Genomic DNA, 21,644 nt, shown 5'->3' on the forward strand with positions numbered 1-21,644 from the left:
TATTATGTGTTTTTACATAAAAAATTATAAAATGATTTTAAGTATTCAATTAGTCTTAAAAATTATACCGTCAGTAGTATTGGTCCTTCAATAATCAACGAAATTTGAATGTATATGGCTCGATGATTTGAAGTGAAGTGAAAAAGGGTTTTATGATAAGTTAAATTTCGTAATGAAAAGAACAACGATTTTGTTAAAAACTTAAGAGAAAAAATTCAAACTATAGGACTTAAAATAAATGGTCATTAATCTATGGGCTTTGATCTTCTTTTTTACCAAGAAATTGTAAATATTATCATTTTTTCAGCAAAATTAAAGGTCATTCTATTCCTAAATCTGAGAAGTCTGATGATCTGGCGCACTTACACGAACTTATCGACCTTAAACACCCTTATTTCTCACATTCATCCTATTGTCCAAATAAAACATAACAACCCTAACCAAATCAATCTTAACGAGATCCGTCGGCTTTGTGCAAATCAGTTGATTAATGATAGTGGTGCCAATCTCATCACCTCCACATAGACATTTTTTCATTTTCAAAGCCATAAAAGGCCATTTTTCGGTTAAATGGAGTTATTTTATTGACTTAGTAATTTCGTACAGAATTTGCCCAGCGAGCCCAAAAGAATATTTGGCCCAATCCAAAAATTGAACCGACCACCCCTTCTTAAATATAACCCTAGTAGCTAGGTTAATCAAATTCAACTCTCTTTTTTCCTCTTCAGTGTCGCCGCTGGGTGCTTTCACTAACTCTACCTTCCTCCTTCTTATGCGATGGATCATCACATCTTCGTCCTCTTTATACCACAGTTCATCTTTCTTAGCTCGCAGAGGTGGACCTCCACTATAATTTGCACTTTTCCCTTTTTCTTATTTGTTCTGACCTTTTTTTCCTCATTTGTAGATATTTGCTCCAGTGGATGAAATGGAAACTGACGTAGTTTTGATAGAGCAACAAAAGGTCATCTCTACTGTAGTTTTGAATAGAAAAGGGAAAACTCATGAAATTTTTATGATTCAAGCTTTGTCCATGCAATTTTCACTACTGATTGCCTCAAAAATATCGATCCTGCATGTCTTTCGATCTGAAAAGGTAACCCCATCTACCTTCTTTATTACTTTTCAAAATTAATCTCTATCATTTTCCTTTTGTAAAACAATATTTTCATTGGTTTACAATTCAAAATCTTGAATTCAAAACTTTTTAAAGAAGTTTTTATTCCCAAAACATACCTCATAAAAAGATTGGGTCCTTGTTCACCCCCTTTAAAAGTTTATAATTTCAAACTTTCATTAATAGATCTATAGTTATGCGATCATTTTAATAAACACTTTTGGTTTCTGAATATTTTTTAAAATGAAAAAGTACTTTTATTTTATAAATTTTGTACGTTTGAAGTATTTATTATCTTTAGGAAAGAACATTACTATGAAATCACCCCTTTAATTGCAGCAATTTGATAATTGTTTCGATTATATAATTTACCAGATAATATTTATAGTCATAATGTATAAAAGTTACTTTAAACATAAAAATCACAATTTTTTGTTGTCATAATTGTTAAACATTGAACTTTAATACTTAACACTCGTTCACATAATGCAACAAATATAGAGAGAATATTAAAAAGTTAGCAGGGTTTAGGTTATAAAAGATGATATTGATTACTAGTACTTATTCTAGATCAATGAAAGACACTTGAAGCTAGTAAAAGAATTTACAATTACTATTTAGAGTACCATGATATATAGAAATGAAAAGCAAACAACCTAAAATAATTTGAAGCACAATCTGTAGACAAGAAAGGTGCAAGTACACAAATACAAAGGAGATTAATGAAAAGGTTGAAGTCATTCAGAATAAAATCAAATTTATCACTAATATATATAAAGATCATCTATGATTAATCTACGATAGTTCCTAGTCGGTGGGAATAAACAGTGGTATTCTATGAATGTTGCTTGAAGAGTCACAAATATGACACTAGGCATTTATAGAATGCCAATGTTTTTTCTGATTGACTTAGGAGTTGTTTTTCCATTTGCATTAGTTTTTGATAATCTGTGGATATATATTCCGATGAGCAATTTGATTTTATTTTGAATCATTACTATTGAGTAGGTAGAATAGGCCTAATAACTAGGATTTCGCTTTGAAAAATCGAACTAAAATCATCAACAACTAATATACATGGAAATAACGAGGTTTCATTAGATTTCAACAATATCCACATCATTTTTTAACAATATCCATACCATTTTTCATTGACAATATCCATAACGAAGAAGTGTATGGCATAGAGTACATGAAGAGCTTGCATCGTATTTTATTTGACTTGCATGTCAAGATATATGATTTGCTAGTTATGACATGGAAGTCGGATAAAATATGATGCAAGCTCTCAAATGTACTCTCTGTCATTACACTACTTCATCGCTTGGACAATGGAATGGTTGTTGCCTCTATGCTCTCACCAAGCATGTGTACTAGGTAAAATCACGCACAATGCTAATCAGTGATAACCCCGTAAACTCAATTGATCACAAACTCAATTCGAACTTACTTGATTAATCAGCAATAGCAAGCTCACGAACAAACATAAAAGCATCATTCAATGCTAACAATCATTAGCAATATTCTTCTTGCACCTTGCAACCCCAATAGCCTCTACTATATCCCTTATACTACTTCGACAAAATTTATACAAGGGATACTCAAGCGCAACAACTTTTCTCAGTAACTTACAAAACACTAATATCAATCGAGCACATTCATTGTATATCTTTATATGCAAATCAGCACTCATCAATGAATTGATGAATCTACAAATGGATTCATTAGCAGCATGTTCTCTAGCATCATCTGGAGACTAGTACAACATTACCAAATGTGTAGGAGTAGACGAGCAAATAAATAAATGTATATGGTCACATGCTTAGTAAGTAAAATCTCTTACTAACATTCTCATGCACAATGCTTTGGATTTGAACGACATGAGAATGTTAGTGAGAGAGTTTACTTATGAAGCATGTAACCATATACAATTATTTATTTCCTCGTCTGTTTTTGCAGTTTTGGTAATGTTGTACCTCTCCAAATAATGCTAAGAAATATGCTGCTGAAGAACCTATTCGTAGATTCATCAATTTATTGATGAATGATATTTTGCATATGAAGAGATACAGTAAATGTGCTCGATTGTTATTAGTTTTCTGTAAGTTAATGAGAAGAGTTGTTGCGCTTGAGGATTCCTTGTATAACTTTTGTTGGAGTAGTATAAGGGAAATAGTAGAGGACATTGGGGTCGCATGGTGCAATAAGAATTTTGCTAATTTAGCATTGAATGATGGTTTATGTTTTGTACGTGAGTTTGCAGTTGCTGATTTACTAGTAAGTTAATATTAAGTATGAGATTAGATGAGTTTGCGGGGGTTATCACTGATGAGCATTGTGCATGATTTTACCTAGTACACATACTTGGTGAAGGCATTGATGCAACAACCTTTCGACTGTCCAAGCGGTGAAATAGTGTATGACAGAGAGTACACTGAGAGCTTGCATCGATAAAGCAGTGTATGACAGAGGCTACACTGATGAGAGTAGTGTGATGATAATTGCATATGAATTGATCATGTCCAAGTAAAGTGAAAAGAGGTTTTATAATAAGTCGAAATTTCTAGATTATAATAAAAATAACGCACTTTTATCAAAATTTGAGAGAAAGAAAATTCAATTTATTGATCTAAAATGAGAGAATGGTCAAGATTGTTATTAATTTTGTCTTTTTTCTTTTTTTATTCTTAGTAAATTATAAATGTTGTCATTTTTCAGTATAGGTTTGATGAGTCGGTTCAATTACTAAGAACAGATTGAACATATGAAGACTTAAAAAAAGTTGTTTTCTCCTATCTCATGTTAAATGTACTTTTTTTATACGATGATTAAGAAATCATTAATAGATTATTTTATTTTATTGTTTTTGAAACATCCAAAGGTCATATTAATTATAGGGGTAAAATGAGAAAAAAATAATTATTTTTATCCTAATTTTGTAAATAATAAAGTAATATGTGACAAATAGTTTAGTAAAATGTTCATCTAATATGGAACGACGAAAGTAATAAATATGTCTATTTGATTCAATAATTTTGTAATTAAATATACTTATTGTCAATAGAAAGTTGTAATAAGTTATTTCTAGTTTGAAGTCTTTTTGGATTGGGCTCCCTTATTGGGAGGTGGTCTGTTTCTTTACTTTCTGTGTATTTGTTTGTCAATGATATATTAACAATTAAATAAATAAAAAAAGGACCAAAGCCTACCCATTAATTACTATTTTGACTTTTCTCTTTTCGCTGAATAAATTTAATCTTCTCTCTTAAATTTTTTTAATATCCTCATCATTAATCATTACAATCTGAAAATTTTGACATATCATAAAAAAAAATCCACTCGCTTCGACATGATCGGTGTCTTTGGCAACAACCGACACACTATCGATTTCAACCTCCACAACTATGAAACTACAGTGATGATTGCAGAGAGGGGTGGATTTATGTATATGTAAAGGGTGTCACCTGACACGACTTCGTCGAAAAGTTTTACAAAATATACTCATATAAAAAAATTTTTAAAAAATATTGAATGGTAATTTAAATTGAAAGGACACCTCTTTAATTTTTTGTTTTAAATTCAAACAATAGGTCCTTCATTAAGAACCTACTTCAGTCCAATTATTTTCAATAACTACTCATCTTATTTTTAGAATAAAGTGAAACTCAAAATCTTTATATTTATATATTGGAATTAAAGTTAAGTAAGATGGTGTTGACTTCTTAAATCTTTATATATTTATATATTTCCTTCTAAGCTTTCTTCAATTTTCTTTCCGTTCTTGTTCATTCATTATTGTTATTCGGCATTTCGATTCTCCACATCATGTTAGTATTTTATTCTATGTATTTTATTATGTGCTTAAATTTTTATTCTTACTTGTTCATAATAATTATTTTATTTTTTTCTATTTGCAGTCCTCTATTATGTTGTGAAGTACTTATTGTGCAGATTATATCATATTGGTCTAAATTTAATTGTGCATATTACATTATATTAGTCTAAATTTAATGGAGAGTTATTACTCTAAAAAAATGATAAACTTCTCTCTCTCTCTCTCTATATATATATATATAAAAGTATTTAGTCGTGTTTCTAATGAGAATATTATATATACCTCTCAAAATATTTGAAATCTCATCGGAGAGAATGGTAGAATATATTTAGGTTGAGCTTTATTAATATGATTTGAACCATCCTTTTTAATAATATATTATTACAGTGTATTTTTTTTTTTGTTATTCTTAACAAAGGTCTTCCAACAAAATTAGTGTTTTAAACCAATTTTAAAAATAAGGTCCCATAACTTTTTTTTTTCCAGTTTCTTTTAAAGATGTTAATCATAATTGAAATACAATCTTTTATATAATGTTGGATAAAACTTTATTTAATAATATGAAGGTGTGAGCGATCCAATTTAAAACCATTGTTATTTTTAATTTAATTAAAATTTTATATTTTTAATAAAAATATTTTTTCTTCAAGTTCTCTACTAATGGGTTTCAATTTTTTGGAAGTCTAAATCTAAAGCTTCATTGATTTTTTCTTGAGTCATTTTTGTCCCTTAAATAATGACATTGCTTTGAAAAAAATATGTGTACGCCACTGATTGCAGAATGACATCGGCCATGTCGAAATAGAGTTGAAGAAAAGATTATATGATGGTAAAAAGATTGTAATAAAAATGATGCGGATTTCGTTAAAACTTAAAAAAAGAAGTTAAATTATAGAACTCAAAAAAAGAGAAAAGTCAAGATGTTACTTACAACAAAGAGGAGGAATACTTTGTTCATTTGTGAAAAAGTTATTTGGATCAATTTGATGTTTTGCTCTTGCCAATCTTTGAAAGTCATCTATATAATACTTGGTACCCCAAGTCATGATAGCTTGTCCATAACTCGAGTAATTATCTTGTTGATATCTCCTATCACATAATTTGGTTTGGCATATCCCATCTTATATTTTGTACCAAACAACACTATCAGAATTTGTCCTAATGACTTGAAGTTCCTATATTCTTATATTCAAAATTTGAAAACGATGGGTGCACCACCAACGCCTAATACACGTTAATGAAAACATATCATCCAATATTGCTTCATATAATATTTTTTAAAAATAAAATATGGAAATATAAAACTAATGTAATAACATATAAACCTATTTTGCTTCCATTTGTATCGAAAGATATCGGCTTGGGGCAATCGGGTAAAAAAACGACACACTTGCTAGAAAATTTGGATTTTTTTTATCAAGTCACTTATTATTATTTATTATTTTAATTTAAATGAGGAAATTAATAATCTCAAGACTAATCTAATTGGATAACTTAAAGATATCTCGCTAGTTTATGAGTTAATTATTTAGATAAACGCTAATTAATTATATTTCAAATTTGACTAGATTTTGATACATTCAGATACGTTCAGATGTACGTATCTCTAGGATACACATAATTATGCGCAATTTTTTCTAGATATACTGTTCCAAGTGGATTTGCATGTATCTTGGATATATAGACAACTCTCCCTCGCCTCCCTCCCATCTTGCTCACAACTGTGATATCTCATATACATGTGAAGTACACTAGATACATACGTATACATGTATCTAGTGTGTATCTAATGTGATTTGTATGTATCTGAGATACATAGACAAATTTCGCCCGCTTCCCTTCCGTCGTTACTTGCCTTTCTCCCTGTTTTTGTGTATCTGGTAGAATAAATATGAATCTTGGTGAATCTAACTTAAAATCAAGTATGAAGTCACTAATTAGTGATACATAATATAATTATTTCAAAATATAGGAAAAAAGTAAATATATTAGAAATATTTGTATAATTAGATAAGTTCTCTAATTTAACACCTCTCACCAAATACAAAATAAAATAATTAATATTTTATCATGAATTATTATTTCTAATTTTCTATATGCCAAATTAGGGGTGTCAAAAATGAACTCAAACATAGTAACTCGTCCAATTTGTCCAGAATTTTAAGGGTGGGGCTCAAGACAATTTACATTGGGCTCGATCTCAACCCACTCAAACCTAACACATTTAAAGAGAATCTTCAATTGAGCCCAATTCAGTATACAATTTCAACCCATTTTAGAACTCTTTACTACGTACGATATGTTCCTATATTAAAAGTATGAATTATTATATATTTAACATCTTATAGAATTTATCTATCCATTTATTATGTTTTATAAAAAAAAATCTTGAGTTGAATTTCGAAAATTGTGATTATAAAAGTTAAATATCACTATATTAAAATTATTCAGATTAATCGGATCGGATTGGACGGGTCAAGACCCAACTCATTTTTAGCCCATTTGAACCCAACCATTTGAGCCCAAAGTAAACTTGGGCAGGTCAAGACTGAATCTGATTTCTACTTTAACCTATTTTAATATTTTCAATTTTAACCCAACCCGCCTATTTGAAACCCCTATGCCAAACGATCCAACAAGTCTTTTTCTTTTGGAAAAAGACGGAGCTTCATAACGAATCAGGGAAAATAAAATTTTTATTAGCTAAAATTCATTTTTTTTTTGGAGAAACACCTCAACAATTATGTATGTATACAATTTAAATTTTAGTATACAGTGATGAAAATAATGAATCACATCGTAATGTTATAAATAATGATTGATTTATAGCAAATTTGTAAAAATTGTCAGATATATTTCATCTGAACCCTGTGGCTCTTATAAAAAAATAAAATTGTCTTAAAAAAATAAAATGGGAAGATAGTTCTAGTGGTGATTATATAATGTATTTTTATCTAAAAAACCTTAAAATATAATTTTAAGTATTCAAATAGTCTAAAGAATTACACTGTCAATAGTTTTGGTCCTTCAATAATCAACAAAATTTGAATTATATATATGTATATGGCATCGATGATTTAAAATGGAGTGAAAAAAGGGTTTTATGATAAGCTAAAATTTTTAATAAAAAGAACAAGGGTATTGTTAAAAGCTTAAGAGAGAAGACTCAAATTATAGGACTAAAAATAGAGAATGGTCATTAATGTATTGGCTTTAATCTTCTTTTTTCATGATAAATTGTAAACATTATCATTTTTTCAGTAAAATTAAAGGTCATTCTATTCCCAAATCCGAGAAGTCTGATGATCTGACCCACTTACACGAACTTCATCACCCTTAAACACCCTTATTTCTCACGTTCATCCTCTTGTCCAAATGCAACATAACAACCTTAACCAAATCAATCTTAACGAGATATATTGGTTTTATCCAAATAAATCGATTAACGGTAGTATTGCCACTCTCATACACTTCACATAGTCATTTTCTCATTTTCAAATCCATAAAAACCATTATTTTTGTTAAATATCTAAGCTTGAAGTTCTTTGTTGAATTAGTAATTTCGTACAAAATAAGCCCAACGAGCCCAAAAAAAATATTGGGCCCAATTTAAAAATTGAACCGACCACCCCTTCTTAAATATAACCCTAGATAGCTAGGGTTTTTAATTCAACTCTCTTTTTTTCCTCTCCAATGTCGCCGCTGGAGGGTGCTTTTACTAATTCCACCTTCCTCCTTCTTATGCGATGGATCATCATATCTTCGTCCTTTTTACACCACAATTCATCTTTCTTAGGTGTCAGAGGTGGACATCCACTGTCTTTTGAATTTTTCCCTTTTTCTTATTTGTTCTGACCTCTTTTTCCTCTTTTGCAGATATTTGCTCCAATGGATGAAATGGTTACCAACGTTGTTTTGATAGAACAGCAAAAGGTCATCTCCTCTACTAAAGCTTCAAATAGAAAAGGAAAAACACGTAATAATCATTATGATTCATGCTTTGTCCATGCGATTTTCACTACTGATGGCCTCGAAAACATCGACCCTTCATACGTCTTTTGTCTAAAAAGGTAAACCCATCTACCTTCTTTATTAATTTTCACCATTAATCTATACCATTTGCCTTTGTTTAAACAATCTTTTCATTGGTTTGAAATTTAAAATTTAAAATTTAAAATTCACTAAATTTTTAAAGAAGTTGTTGTTCCCGAAACATATCTCCTAAAAGGGTCGGGTCCTTGTACACCCCCTTTAAATGTTTATGGTTGCAAACTTTCATTAATAGATCTATAATTATGAGATCGTTTTAATTAACACTTTTGGTTATCATTTTTTTAATGACAAAGTACTTTTATTTTATAATTTTTGTAAACCGTTGAAGCATTTATCATTTTTTGAAAAGAACATTACTATGAAATAACACCTTTAATTGCAGCAATTTGAATATAGTATCGATTATTCAATTCATGAGATAAATTTTATAGTCATAATGTATGAAGAGAGACTATAAACATAACATCACAATTTTTTGTTGTCATAATTGTTAAATATTGAACTTTAATACTTAACTTTGTTCCATATTACTACTCGTTCACATAATGTAGCAGATACAAAGAGAACATTAAAAATTTAGCAAGGTTTAGGTTATAAAAGATGATGTTGATTACTAGTACTTATTTTAGATCAATGAAAGGCACTTGAAGCAAATAAATGAATTTATAGTTACTATTTGGAGTACATATATACAAATAAAAAAGCAAACAACCTACAATTATTTGAAACCAAAAATGTAGACAAGAAAGGTGCAAGTATACAAATACAAAGGGAGATCAAAGAAAGGTTTGAACATATATGAAGAACTCAAAAAATTGCTAATAAATATTTTTATTTGATTCGGCAACTTTATAATTAAATAGGTAGGATTACTCGTAATAGAAAATTATAATAAATTCTTTCTATTTTGGAGGTCTTTTGGATTGGGCTTTCTGAAAAGTAGTATCAGACTACGTGTATTTGTTTGTTCAATGATAATATTCTTAATTCATTGGAAAAAAAGAATAAAAAAGTCTAAAATATACATTAATAATCATTTTGACAAATATCTCTTTCGAATCATATAAATTAGATCTTCACTCTTATGTCTTAACGAAATCCGAGCCCATTCTATCGACTCGGTAGAAGTCATTAAGAATAAAATCAAGTTGATCAAATTACTCTCTGAGTCTCTGTAATACACTACTTCATCGCGTGGACAGTCGAAAGGTTGTTGCATTAATGCCCTCACCAAGCACGTGTACTAGGTAAAATCACACCCATTTCTCATCAGTGATAAGCCCGTAAACTCATTACTCGATTCTAACTTACTGGATAAATCATCAACTTCAAACTCACAAACAAATATAAAAGCATCATTCAATGCTAAAAATTCATTAGCAACATTCTTCTTGCACCTTGCAATCCCAATGGCCTGTACTATTTTCTCTTATACTACTCCGCAAAAGTTATACAATGGATCCTCGTGCGTAAGAACTCTTCTCAATGCCTTACATAACACTAATAATAATCGAGCACATTCATTGTATCTCTTCATATACACATCAACACTCATCAATGAAGAGATACAGTGAACCTGCTCGATTGTTATTAGTGTTATGTAAGTTATTGAGTTGAGATGTTGCGCTTGAGGATTCCTTGTATAACTTTTGTTGGAGTAGTATAAGGGAAATAGTAGAGGACATTGGGGTCGCATGGTGCAATAAGAATGTTGCTAATCTAGCATTGAATGATGGTTTATGTTTTGTTTGTGAGTTTGTAGTTGCTGTATTACTAGTAAGTTAATATTAAGTATGAAATTAGATGAGTTTGCGGGGGTTATTACTGATGAGCATTGTGCGTGATTTTACCTAGTACACATACTTGGTGAGGGTATTGATGCAACAACCTTTCGACTGTCCAAGCGGTGAAACAATGTATGACAGAGAGTACACTGAGCATGCATCAGCTTGCATTTGAGGATCCCTTTTATAACTTTTGTCGAAGTAGCATAAGGGAAATAGTAGAGGTCACTGGGGTTGCAAGGCGCAATAAGAATGTTGCGTATGAATTGTTAGCATTGAATGATGCTTTTATGTTTGTTCGTGAGTTTGTAGTTACTGATTTATCAGTAAGTTAAAATTGAGTATATATGAGATCAAATGAGTTTGTGGGGTTATCACTGATGAACATTTTGCGTGATTTTACCTAGTCCACGTGCTTGGTGAGGGCATTGATGTAACAACCTTTCGACTGTTTAAGAGGTGAAGCAGTGTATGACAAAGAGTACACTGAGAGCTTGTATTGTATTTTATCTTACTTGAATGTTATGATATATTATTTGCTAGATAAAATAGAACGATGCTTAAGGAAATTGAAAGATTGACTGAGATTAAAGAATATTATAATAAAAAATTTCAGATTGTAATAAAAATGACATGGGATTTCATTAAAACTTAAAGAAAGAAGTTAATTTATGGAACTGGAAAAAAGAAAAATGTCAAGATGTTACTAATGCATGGACTTCGATATTTATTTTCTTCTTTTTTCTTTTCAATAAATTGAATATATTAGTATTATTTTTTCAACAAAATTGCAGTCCATTCTATTCCCAACCCTGAATAAATAATTATAGTTATTGGGAGATCACGTCATTTGTGATTATATGCTATTATTTGAAAAAACATAGTTTTTATTTGTTTGATAGTTATATTAAATGAAAATTGGAGTAAAAAATAACGTTAAATCTGGACATATATTTGTTCATATTTATTTGAAAGGTCATAAGTATAACTGTATAAGCATAAATTAGTTAATATTCTTTTTGTCCGTAGAACAATTTTCCAATTTTTTTAATCACTTTTCTACGTGCGTCTTAGTTAGCGTTTGACTATATATTATTTTCAAATATGTTTGTTAAAAAATTTTGGGTAAAGTTTCACCATGTGTTTAGTTATAATTTTTGGAAAGAATATTTGACTGTTTAAAAATATATATGATTTATACACATAAATTTAAAAAAATACTAAATATCCATAAGTTTGTGCTATTACGTTATAATAAACATGTTTGGTGAAAAATTAGGAAAGTTTTAGGAAATAAACCAAAATCAGGATCCCTTAGTAGTTTAGAATTCCTTACTAGGATTTTGTTATTTATGGTATTTCTTATTTATGTTTAATTAAGATTTATTAGTTTCTGGTGCAATATAAATATGTGTGCGTTGTTTATAAGCTCCTCCTGTTGTAGGACTATTATATTACTTGCGCGACCAGGTATACTTGTATGTGTAATTAGAAACGTGTTGCATTTACATTTATGACTACTTGAACTGAAAGTAGTTTTTGCAATGGGGCATTTATGATTTATTTTGTCTGATGAACAATAATAAGATGCCAACTATTTTAATAAAAGTTGTTGAAGTCATATATTTTGTTACTAACAACAAAGAGGAGGAATACTTTGTTCATTTGTGAAAAAGTTATTTGGATCAATTTGATGTTTTGCTTTTGCCAGTCTTTGAAAGTTACCTTTAAAATACTTGGTACCCCAAGTCATGATAGCTTGTCGATAACTCGAGTCATTACCTTGTTGGTTGATTCCCAAATCAAGATCTCTATAGTTGAGATAAGCCGCTCTTGGTGAATTCGACACATATGGCTCCATGTACTTGTAAAGATTTTGAAGCCAATACAAGTATTGTTTGGATCCCTCATTTGAATCCCATTTCACTATGTATTGTATGTTGTAAATGTTCCCTTTTCTATGAGGAAACGGTATTTCATATTCTTCAATTTCATCCATTTTACCTCCTAATGGATCCATTATCATGAAAACTAGTTTTTTGTGCGAAAACCTCTCTGAAATCCCCTGGAAAACACTTTCAGGCATTGGCTCAACGACGAAATCTGATTTTGCCTTGAAGTTGCTTTTATATTGTGTTTTTCTATCCAACAGGACTTCTAGTGGTTCGCCTTTTTGGTAACCGGTGAAGTAGAGGACGGATTTTATCCAGCTCATCTCCGTGCAATCTTCCATCTTCAATCCTAATTCAGGGAAATTCGCGTTCATAACAGAAATCAGGTCTGTTTTAAGTCCTAAGAAGAGTGAATTGAACAAGACTTCAGCTTGTTTCGCATTCCCCTGGATATCACTTCCATCGATTTGTTGAATGAGTACTCGAATGAAGAGACCCTTGGGTAGTTTGCTAGCTATGTATTGCCAGTTATGTACAAGCTCGACACCTTCTTGATCTAACCTCTTGTGAATTGTGAATACTGTGACGAGAGATGGAACGCGAACTAGTTTCACTTTCCAGGCTGATACTACTCCAAAACTAGCTCCTCCACCTCCTCTAATTGCCCAAAATACATCTTCTCCCATTGTTTTTCTGTTTAGAATTGTACCATTTGCATCAACCAAATTGGCATCTATAATATTATCAGCAGCCAGGCCATATTTTCTCATCATAGTGCCAATGCCACCTCCACTAAAGTGTCCACCAACACCAACACTTGGGCATAAGCCAGCTGGAAATCCAAGAATGTTACTTTTCTTGGCTATGTTATAGTAAACTTCACCAATAGTTGCACCACTTTGAATCCAAGCAGTTTCATTTTCTATGTCAATGTTAATCGATCGATAATCGACTAAATCAAGGATTATGAAAGGTTTTTTGCAAAGAAAAGATAGTCCTTCATAATCATGACCTCCACTCATCACTCTAACTTGTAAACCATGTTTCTTGGCACAAAGAATTGCCCCTTGGATCTCATTTTGTGTCTTTGGTGTCACTATGAATGATGGCTTAAGTAGTGATGTTGAATTTAACCATCTTGGATTTTGTTGAGATTCTTGTAGAAGATATGTATATGAAGATGATTGTTGGGAATGAACAACACTTGAACAAGTTGAAGTAGTGTGAAAAGACATGCATGTAGCAAAATCTTGAAGATTTCCATAGCTAATTGGTGTAATTGTAAGAAGAAAGAAAACTAGTAGTACTATACAATAAACCATGTTTTGATATCATCAAAGGAAGAGCAATTTAGGTATATAATGGATTTTTGGCACTCTAAATTGGGATAATTCAAACATCTAACATATAAATGAACAAGCAATTTTGTTGGAAGAGAGTAATATTTTGAGGATTTATTATAAGTATTGCATGCTATACTTCAAAAACATACCCGGTGTAATCAGTCAGGTCTGAGGAGAATAGAGCGTATGCTAACAATATTAAATTAATTATCAATGCAAGACACTTCGTTAAGAACAATGAGAAGTTATCTAGAAGTAGTTGAGGAATTGTAGTTTGTCTTCTTGTAATTCAGTCGGTTTTAATTTATTTATTTTTATAAACTTCAATAAGTAATTTGGAAATTTCTAGGTGGAGGATGCAACATTGGGAATATGTTACAATACTTTAAAAAAAATTATCACTTTGCCGAATGCTGATTGTCACTTAGCTTGTAGTTGGAAAAAATCTTGGAATATCTAAATATATATATATTTAGAACATTAAAAGATTCTCATACTATCAGTATATAGTTTAATTTGTAATCACTAAGTTACTCTCTCTGTCTCATTTTATGTGACATTTTTCGTTTTTCGAGAGTCAAACAATTTAATTTTGACCGGACATTTGCGTATGAAATTTTCATATTTTTTTAAATGAAATTTATATATTTGTAAACTACGTAAAGAGTACTATAAGTCACATTAATTGATAATTCAAAATACTAAAAGGATCTATGAAAAGATTACGATTAAAAATAAACTTGTTTGAATCTCGAAATACAAAAAGTGTCATATAAAATAAAACGAAAGGAGTATTACCGTTATGAATCTATTTGTTAGATTGCATATAGAATTTATTACCAATAATATATGAATGTGTCATTTAACTTGACACATAGCTATACAACTTTCACCTTGCCACTAGCCATTGAAATCTATATATACTGAAAGTGGATACATTTTCCACCTTGCCCCATAGCTATTGATTTCTATCTTGAAAGTGGATATTTTACGCTACTAAAAAAAACTAGATTTAGCGTCAAAAAGATTTTATGGCTAAACAACAAATTTCGTTACTATCACTTAACGACTGGTTTTTGTTAGCGACGAGCAAAAAAGCGACAGACTAACGACGTTCATCGCTAAATGCAGTGTTTTTTGGTAGGAATTAGTTGTTTACAACTTCCACCTTGCTTCTAGCCTTTGAAATCTATTTTGAATGTTGATATTTTAGTTGTATACAACTTCCATCTTGTCTCTAGCCTTTGAAATCTATCTTAGAAATGGGAATATGCATTTCACTGATTAAATAACTTATATAATATTGACACATATATAGAATTTAAACTTAATAAGTTTGACTTTAAGCTAAAGTTTTTAGTATCAAATTTACTTTAAAATTATATGTTCATTATATTATTTATTGAAATTTTAAATATATGTTCTGCATTGAAAATACTTAGAAGGTGTTACATCGAAACTATATCAAAAATGAGCTTTAGCGATAATTAATTAGCAATTACCGTTAAATATATATTTTTAGCGACAATTAGTAGTCTTTATATATGTCTCTAAAGGCTTTAGAGACATTGGATCTAATGTCACTTAACTAATATCGATAAAGACTTAAACACCCTTTATTAATGTGTCTATTTATTGCCGCTAAAAGTTATTTTTTTTAAGTGATATATTACTAAGCACCAACAATATATAACTTTTGACACGTACACCAATTTGCCTCCACAGGTTCTGCACAAAGTTAGGTAGATATTGGCTCTTAGGCACATGGGATAAGAATTTGCAAGTCAATTACAAAATTCTTTGTACAAGAGACATTTGTGCATGTTTTATTGACTTAATATGAATTTTAGGTACATTGGTCATCAAAAGTCAATTCAAAAAATGTCACTTACTATTTGAAAAAAAAAGAATTCGCCAGAATAATATTTTATCTAAGTTATTTTATCTTTTAAGTATTTTCACTCTTTTACCTTTAATATTTTTAACTAAATATTAGGGGGCAAATCAGGTTTTTTTTAAAGGGAAAAGGGTCTGATATACCTCTCAACTTTGTCATTTGGAGCTGATATACCCCTCGTTATAAAAGTGGCTCATTTATGTCTTTACCGTTATACAAACGGCTCACATATACCCCTGCCGTTACAAAATGGCTCACTTATACCCTTCATTTAACGGAAGTTAAAAAATTAGTTTTAAATTTATATTTATTACTTCTAATTTATTAAAAAAATATTTAAGGGTATATATGATTCTTCTATCAAAGTTCAAGGTATATTTTAATTTTTTTCATCATAAATTATTTTTTGACTTCTTTTATTATAATTATTTGAGTTTCTTATTCTTATTTTATTTTTTTTCTTTCATTCCTTAGTTTAAAGAAAAAAAATTAAACTATTTTCTTTGTGTGTATTGTAATTTAATTTCGTATTCGAAGAAAAATTTGGTCATCTACAATAAGTTTTACAAAAATATTAGTGAAACATAAATAAATTTAATTATTAAAATAATAATTATAAATTAGTCATTGAAACAAAAAAAGTCAAAAAAAATATGTTTGACGAGAATTAAATTTACTCATATGGGATTAAATTTTTTAGAAAAAAATAATAAAAATTTAGATTAAAATTATTATTTTTTTCATTTCCGTTAGAGGAAAAGGGTATATGTGAACCATTTGTTTACAAGTAGGGATATATATGAGCCACTTTCATAACAAGGGGTATATCAGCTCTAAATGACAAAGTTGAAGAATATATCAGACCCTTTTCCCTTTTTTAAAAATCTGGCCATTTAGCACTTTCCCTTACTATTTAGTCAAGGCCCATTGTTCTAAATCCTCTTACATTAATTGTGATTATGATTCACCACTTAATAACTTATACTTTATGTATAATCTCTATCTAGAAGAACTTGTATGCATATTTTTGCGTTATTTTCATACACGGATTAAATTATCTTGAGATTATAATGTTTAGATTAATTTATTCGATTAGTGCGATAAAATAATCTAAGTTAGTCAGAATAAAATTGAATATCATATGATTAAATCTGAAACATCCCACCTTATATTGTGAACGAAACAACACCTTATATTGTGAACGAAACAACACTATCATAATCTATCCTAATGACTTGAAGTTCCTATATTCATATCAAAATTGTTACTTTGAACTTTGAAGTCTTAATAAGCAAATATTACACTAGTGAAATTACTTATGTTATATGATCTTGATTAAACCATACATCATACCATATTAAACAGCATTTAAGTAAAAGATATTATTACTATTAGCCAAATATAAACTTAGAACATCAATCATCCCTTTACTGGGATGCTTTGTTCATGTTTGAAGAAATTTTCTGGATCCACTACAGTTTTTATTTGCACCAGCCTGTTAAAATTGTTCTTGAAATACTTGTTCCCCCACACACTAGCTTGTGCAAAGCTCGAATTACGATTCATTCCTAAATCAAGATCTCTGTAATTCACATAAGCTTCTCTTGGATACATAGATGCATAAGAAGTCATGTAATTGTAGAGTTTCCTCATCCAATCGACGTGCTTCGTGGCTATTTCTTTATTAGGTTGATTCCATAGAGTTAAATACTGAATCTTGAAAATCACCCCTTTTCTATGTGGGAATGGGGTGTCTGATTCTGATATATTCGCCATCATTCCTCCGTAAGGATTCCATATCATCAATGGTGAGTCCTCTTCTAATAGCAATTCCCATAGCCCTTCGAGTCCTGTTTCTGGTATTGGCACTTTTACGAAGTCTGATTTAGCTTTGAAGTAATTCTTGAATTGTGATTTCCCCTGTAGGAGTACTTCTGGTGGCGTGTTGTTCGCGTACCCTGCAATGTACAGAATCGACTCTATCCAACTCATTTCTGTTACATCTTTTCGCGTCAATCCCAGTTCAGGGAAAGACTCGTTCGTTATTCGTAGAAGAGTTTCACCATTTCCAAGAAACAATGAGTTATAAGCTGTTTGAACAGTTCTTTCCCCTTTTGCATCTTTTTTGTCTACAACATTTATAACTACTCTCATGAAGAGACGATCGTCGATTTTGTCAGCAACTTGTTGCCACTTGTATAAAACCTTTGTTGCTCCGTCTTCCAGTGTTTTCGAGACAGTGAAAACAGTGACAGTCGATGGAACAGTAACTAACTTCATTTTCCATGAAAGTATGATCCCGAAACTAGCTCCTCCACCTCCACGAATAGCCCAAAACAAGTCTTCCCCCATCGATTGTCTATCGAGTATGGTACCATTTGCATTGACTATACGAGCATCGATCACATTATCAACTCCAAGCCCGAATTTCCTCATCATGGAACCATAAGCACCACCAGTAATATGACCACCAATACCCAAACTAGTACAGAGTCCAGCAGGGAATCCAAGAGTCTTGCTTTTCTCTGAAATCCTATAATAAACTTCACCAACAGTAGCACCAGCCTGAGCCCATGCTGAATTCTCCTCTGTATTCACATCGATCCCTCGAAGCTTCAAAAGATCAACGATGACAAAAGGAAACCCCATTTCAGAAATGTATGAAATCCCCTCATAGTCATGGCCTCCACTCCTAACTCTCACCTGAAGATTGAGCTTTTTCGCGCAAATTACAGATGCTTGGACATGGGGTTCTGTTATTGGAGTGAAAATCAGATCAGGTTTAGGTACTGATGGCATCAAACACCTGAGATTTTGAGCTGTTGAGTTCAAGATTGTGTTAAACGAAGCATCATTTGGGGTATAGAAAGCAGAGGAAAAAGGGTCAGAGAAATCAGAATTCTTGCAAATACATTGATAGAATTTTTCAGGGATTGTTGTATCAGAAAGAACAGAAGAAGAACTCCACAATAAGATTAGGATTAATGTAACCATAATACAGTTTGAAGAAGCCATAATTGATAATCTTTTTTTTTTTTGATTGATGATGAAAATGCAAGGGGTTGATGGTGTTTATATATTGATAATAAAAGGAAAAAACTTATCCGCATGGAGTGTTTACACCATACTAATGTAATTTTCATTTTTATATGATTTAATGAAGTAAAACACATGTAAATTAATTATGGTTAAGTAAAATAAACTATAAATTTAAACACATGACATACATATATTGACTTGATGTAAACAGTTGGCGCGGATAAGTTTTACCTGTAATAAAGCTAAGATTTGATGCTGACTCTGTATGACATATTGCACATATCATTATTCACTCCCTCTTATTAGTGATATAATATATCTCTCAGATTGGTATTAGGATGTATCTTCATTGAAATTCAATATCTTAATATCTCATTAGTGATTTAGTTTTTATTGTAATTAAGAGAAGATTATAAAAATTTTATTAATGATTTAGTTTCTATTGTAATTAAGAGAAGATTATAAAAGTTTTATTAGTTGATTCTTTCCTTATTTGTTGTTTACTATCTTGGATAAATACACATACATATCAATACAATAAACACTACTCTCAAGCAGTAAAGTTTATACCACCGCTTCTTGTTAGTTGTCATGCATGTTGCGTTCTTCGAGAATCAATATGTCTAATTTTTACAGTTAAATTATATTACATTAATTAGTTACTTTTAAAGAAAAAATATATATTCAAAAATTATACGAAAAATACTATATAATTGCAATATTTTTCATATCAATATGATAAAAATACATCTTAAACTATTAATCAAATTTCTTATCGTTTGACTTTCAAAAAGTAAATTTTGACAATTAAAAAGGAACCGAGATTTGACTAGTGTCCGAATGTACTATTACTACTACTCCGTCTGTCTACTTTTAATTGACATATTGCGCTTTTTAAAAGGCAAATTGACTAATTTTCAAAGTGAAATCAAATTACATTAATTTAACATTTTTTAATAAAAAATTTAGATATTCAAAAAGTATACGAAAAGTATTATAAATTGCATGTTTTTGCATATTAATAGGATAAAAAGTACATCATAGAATGTTAGCTAAAATACTTATCATTTGACTCTATAAATAGAAATCGTCAGAATTAAAAATAGACGGAGATAGTATTTAGGAAAAGATAATTAATGAATGATCCCTCAAAAGTAGTATGGAGACACTTGGAACTTTGATCATGGACTTGTGGCAAAGTAATTGGAGCTTTAGAAGAAAAAGAAAGGAAATCTTTTAGACTGAAAAAAAGATTTATGCTTTCTTGACTAGGAACCATCATTTACTCTCTTTTTTTCACCTTGAATTGAATGTTTTTCCCTTGATTGTCTCCTCCAAAGTTCACCTAATATTTTGATTCCTGTGACTTTTTATTATTAACAAGAATTGAGGTTATTCTATTGTCCATATATATTATTCTACATTACATTATTTAATTTATCACTACTTAAGAGCTTTTTTTATCTTACACTTAAATACATGTATTTTTACTATCATATACACAAAAATAGAGATAGATAAGCAAGACTGGGAGGGAGATGAGCGAGTTTGTTTTTATTCCAGATATATGAAAATCACACTACATAACTATTAGATACATATATATATGTATGTATTTGAAATGATTTACACGTAATATTACAAACTAAATGTATCCAAGTAATTAGTCCTCAACTAGTAGATTTATGTAAGTTTTCCACAAAATAATAGGGTATTAATCTATTTAACTTTTGAAATGAATTTATTAACTTTTAACAAATATGATATGAGTCCTAACTAGTAGATTTATGTAAATTTTCCACAAAATAATAGGGTATTAATCTATTTAACTTTTAAAATGAATTTATTAACTTTTAACAAATATGATATGAGTAAGACTGAATACAATGCATAATTTTTTTGAATATGTAAAAATTTATAATACTAAAGAATTTCTCAAATATTGAAAATAAAGTTCAAAGTCCAACCCTTAAATCTAAAATTTTTTGGATTTGATTCGACTCAAACCATGCCTACCCAAACATAAATTTGTATGGAGGGAGAACTTACTCTATCTCAATTTATATGATATAAATAAAATTTTGAGATTTTAAATTTTGAAACTTTAATTGTGAATTCAAATCCAAAGCTTTAAATCTTTTGAAATGAAATTTGTATGATAAAAAAATAATACAAAAATTATTATAAATTACAATAATTAATAGGATAAAATATTTTGAAATATATATATATATATATATATATGTATATAGGAAGTATTAAATTTCTTTCAAGTCTGACTAGTTGTAAGACATAGTAATGACTTTAATTTGCTGTAATGCTATTTAGTGACAATGATGGTGAAAGAAAGCACTTAATTACACATTGCAATAAAGTGCTTTTTAAATGCTTAATTTGATACAACCAAAATGCAACTTTGTAAATTCAAATAGAGCTTTAGTTCTAACCATCTGCGAAATAGAGTGAAGATGGTCAGATATCAATTTGTATCACCTAGATACCAATTGGATCCAAGTAATAGCACGAAAGAAAGAAAGAATGGAATTTTCCTAAAGTCCTATAGCCTCTCAAAGAAAAGTAAAGGCGTCCCCCTACCGTTCCTTAAGACTCTACTAGACTCGTTCTTGTGTGATGAGACCAACGAACCTAATGCTCTGATACCAAGTTTGTCACGACCCAAAACG

The 21,644-nt window shown here is 30.0% G+C and overlaps 2 protein-coding genes across 2 annotated transcripts; both read right to left on the reverse strand.

Annotated features, from left to right (window-relative positions):
• Positions 1–12,364: 12,364 nt before the first annotated feature.
• On the reverse strand, positions 12,365–14,003 carry LOC107010780 (berberine bridge enzyme-like 22). The gene has a single exon (XM_015210059.2). It carries the CDS (start codon positions 14,001–14,003, stop codon positions 12,423–12,425), a length of 1,581 nt encoding a protein of 526 aa, XP_015065545.1. The 3' UTR covers positions 12,365–12,422.
• A 3,167-nt stretch (positions 14,004–17,170) lies between these two features.
• Positions 17,171–18,971, reverse strand: LOC107010421 (berberine bridge enzyme-like 13). Its single transcript, XM_015209704.2, has one exon. The coding sequence runs from the start codon at positions 18,934–18,936 to the stop codon at positions 17,341–17,343; it is 1,596 nt and encodes a 531-aa protein (XP_015065190.1). The 5' UTR covers positions 18,937–18,971; the 3' UTR covers positions 17,171–17,340.
• Positions 18,972–21,644: the final 2,673 nt, after the last annotated feature.

Source organism: Solanum pennellii, chromosome 2 (assembly GCF_001406875.1).
Source record: "Solanum pennellii chromosome 2, SPENNV200".
In the NCBI taxonomy this organism is placed as follows: Eukaryota; Viridiplantae; Streptophyta; class Magnoliopsida; order Solanales; family Solanaceae; genus Solanum; species Solanum pennellii.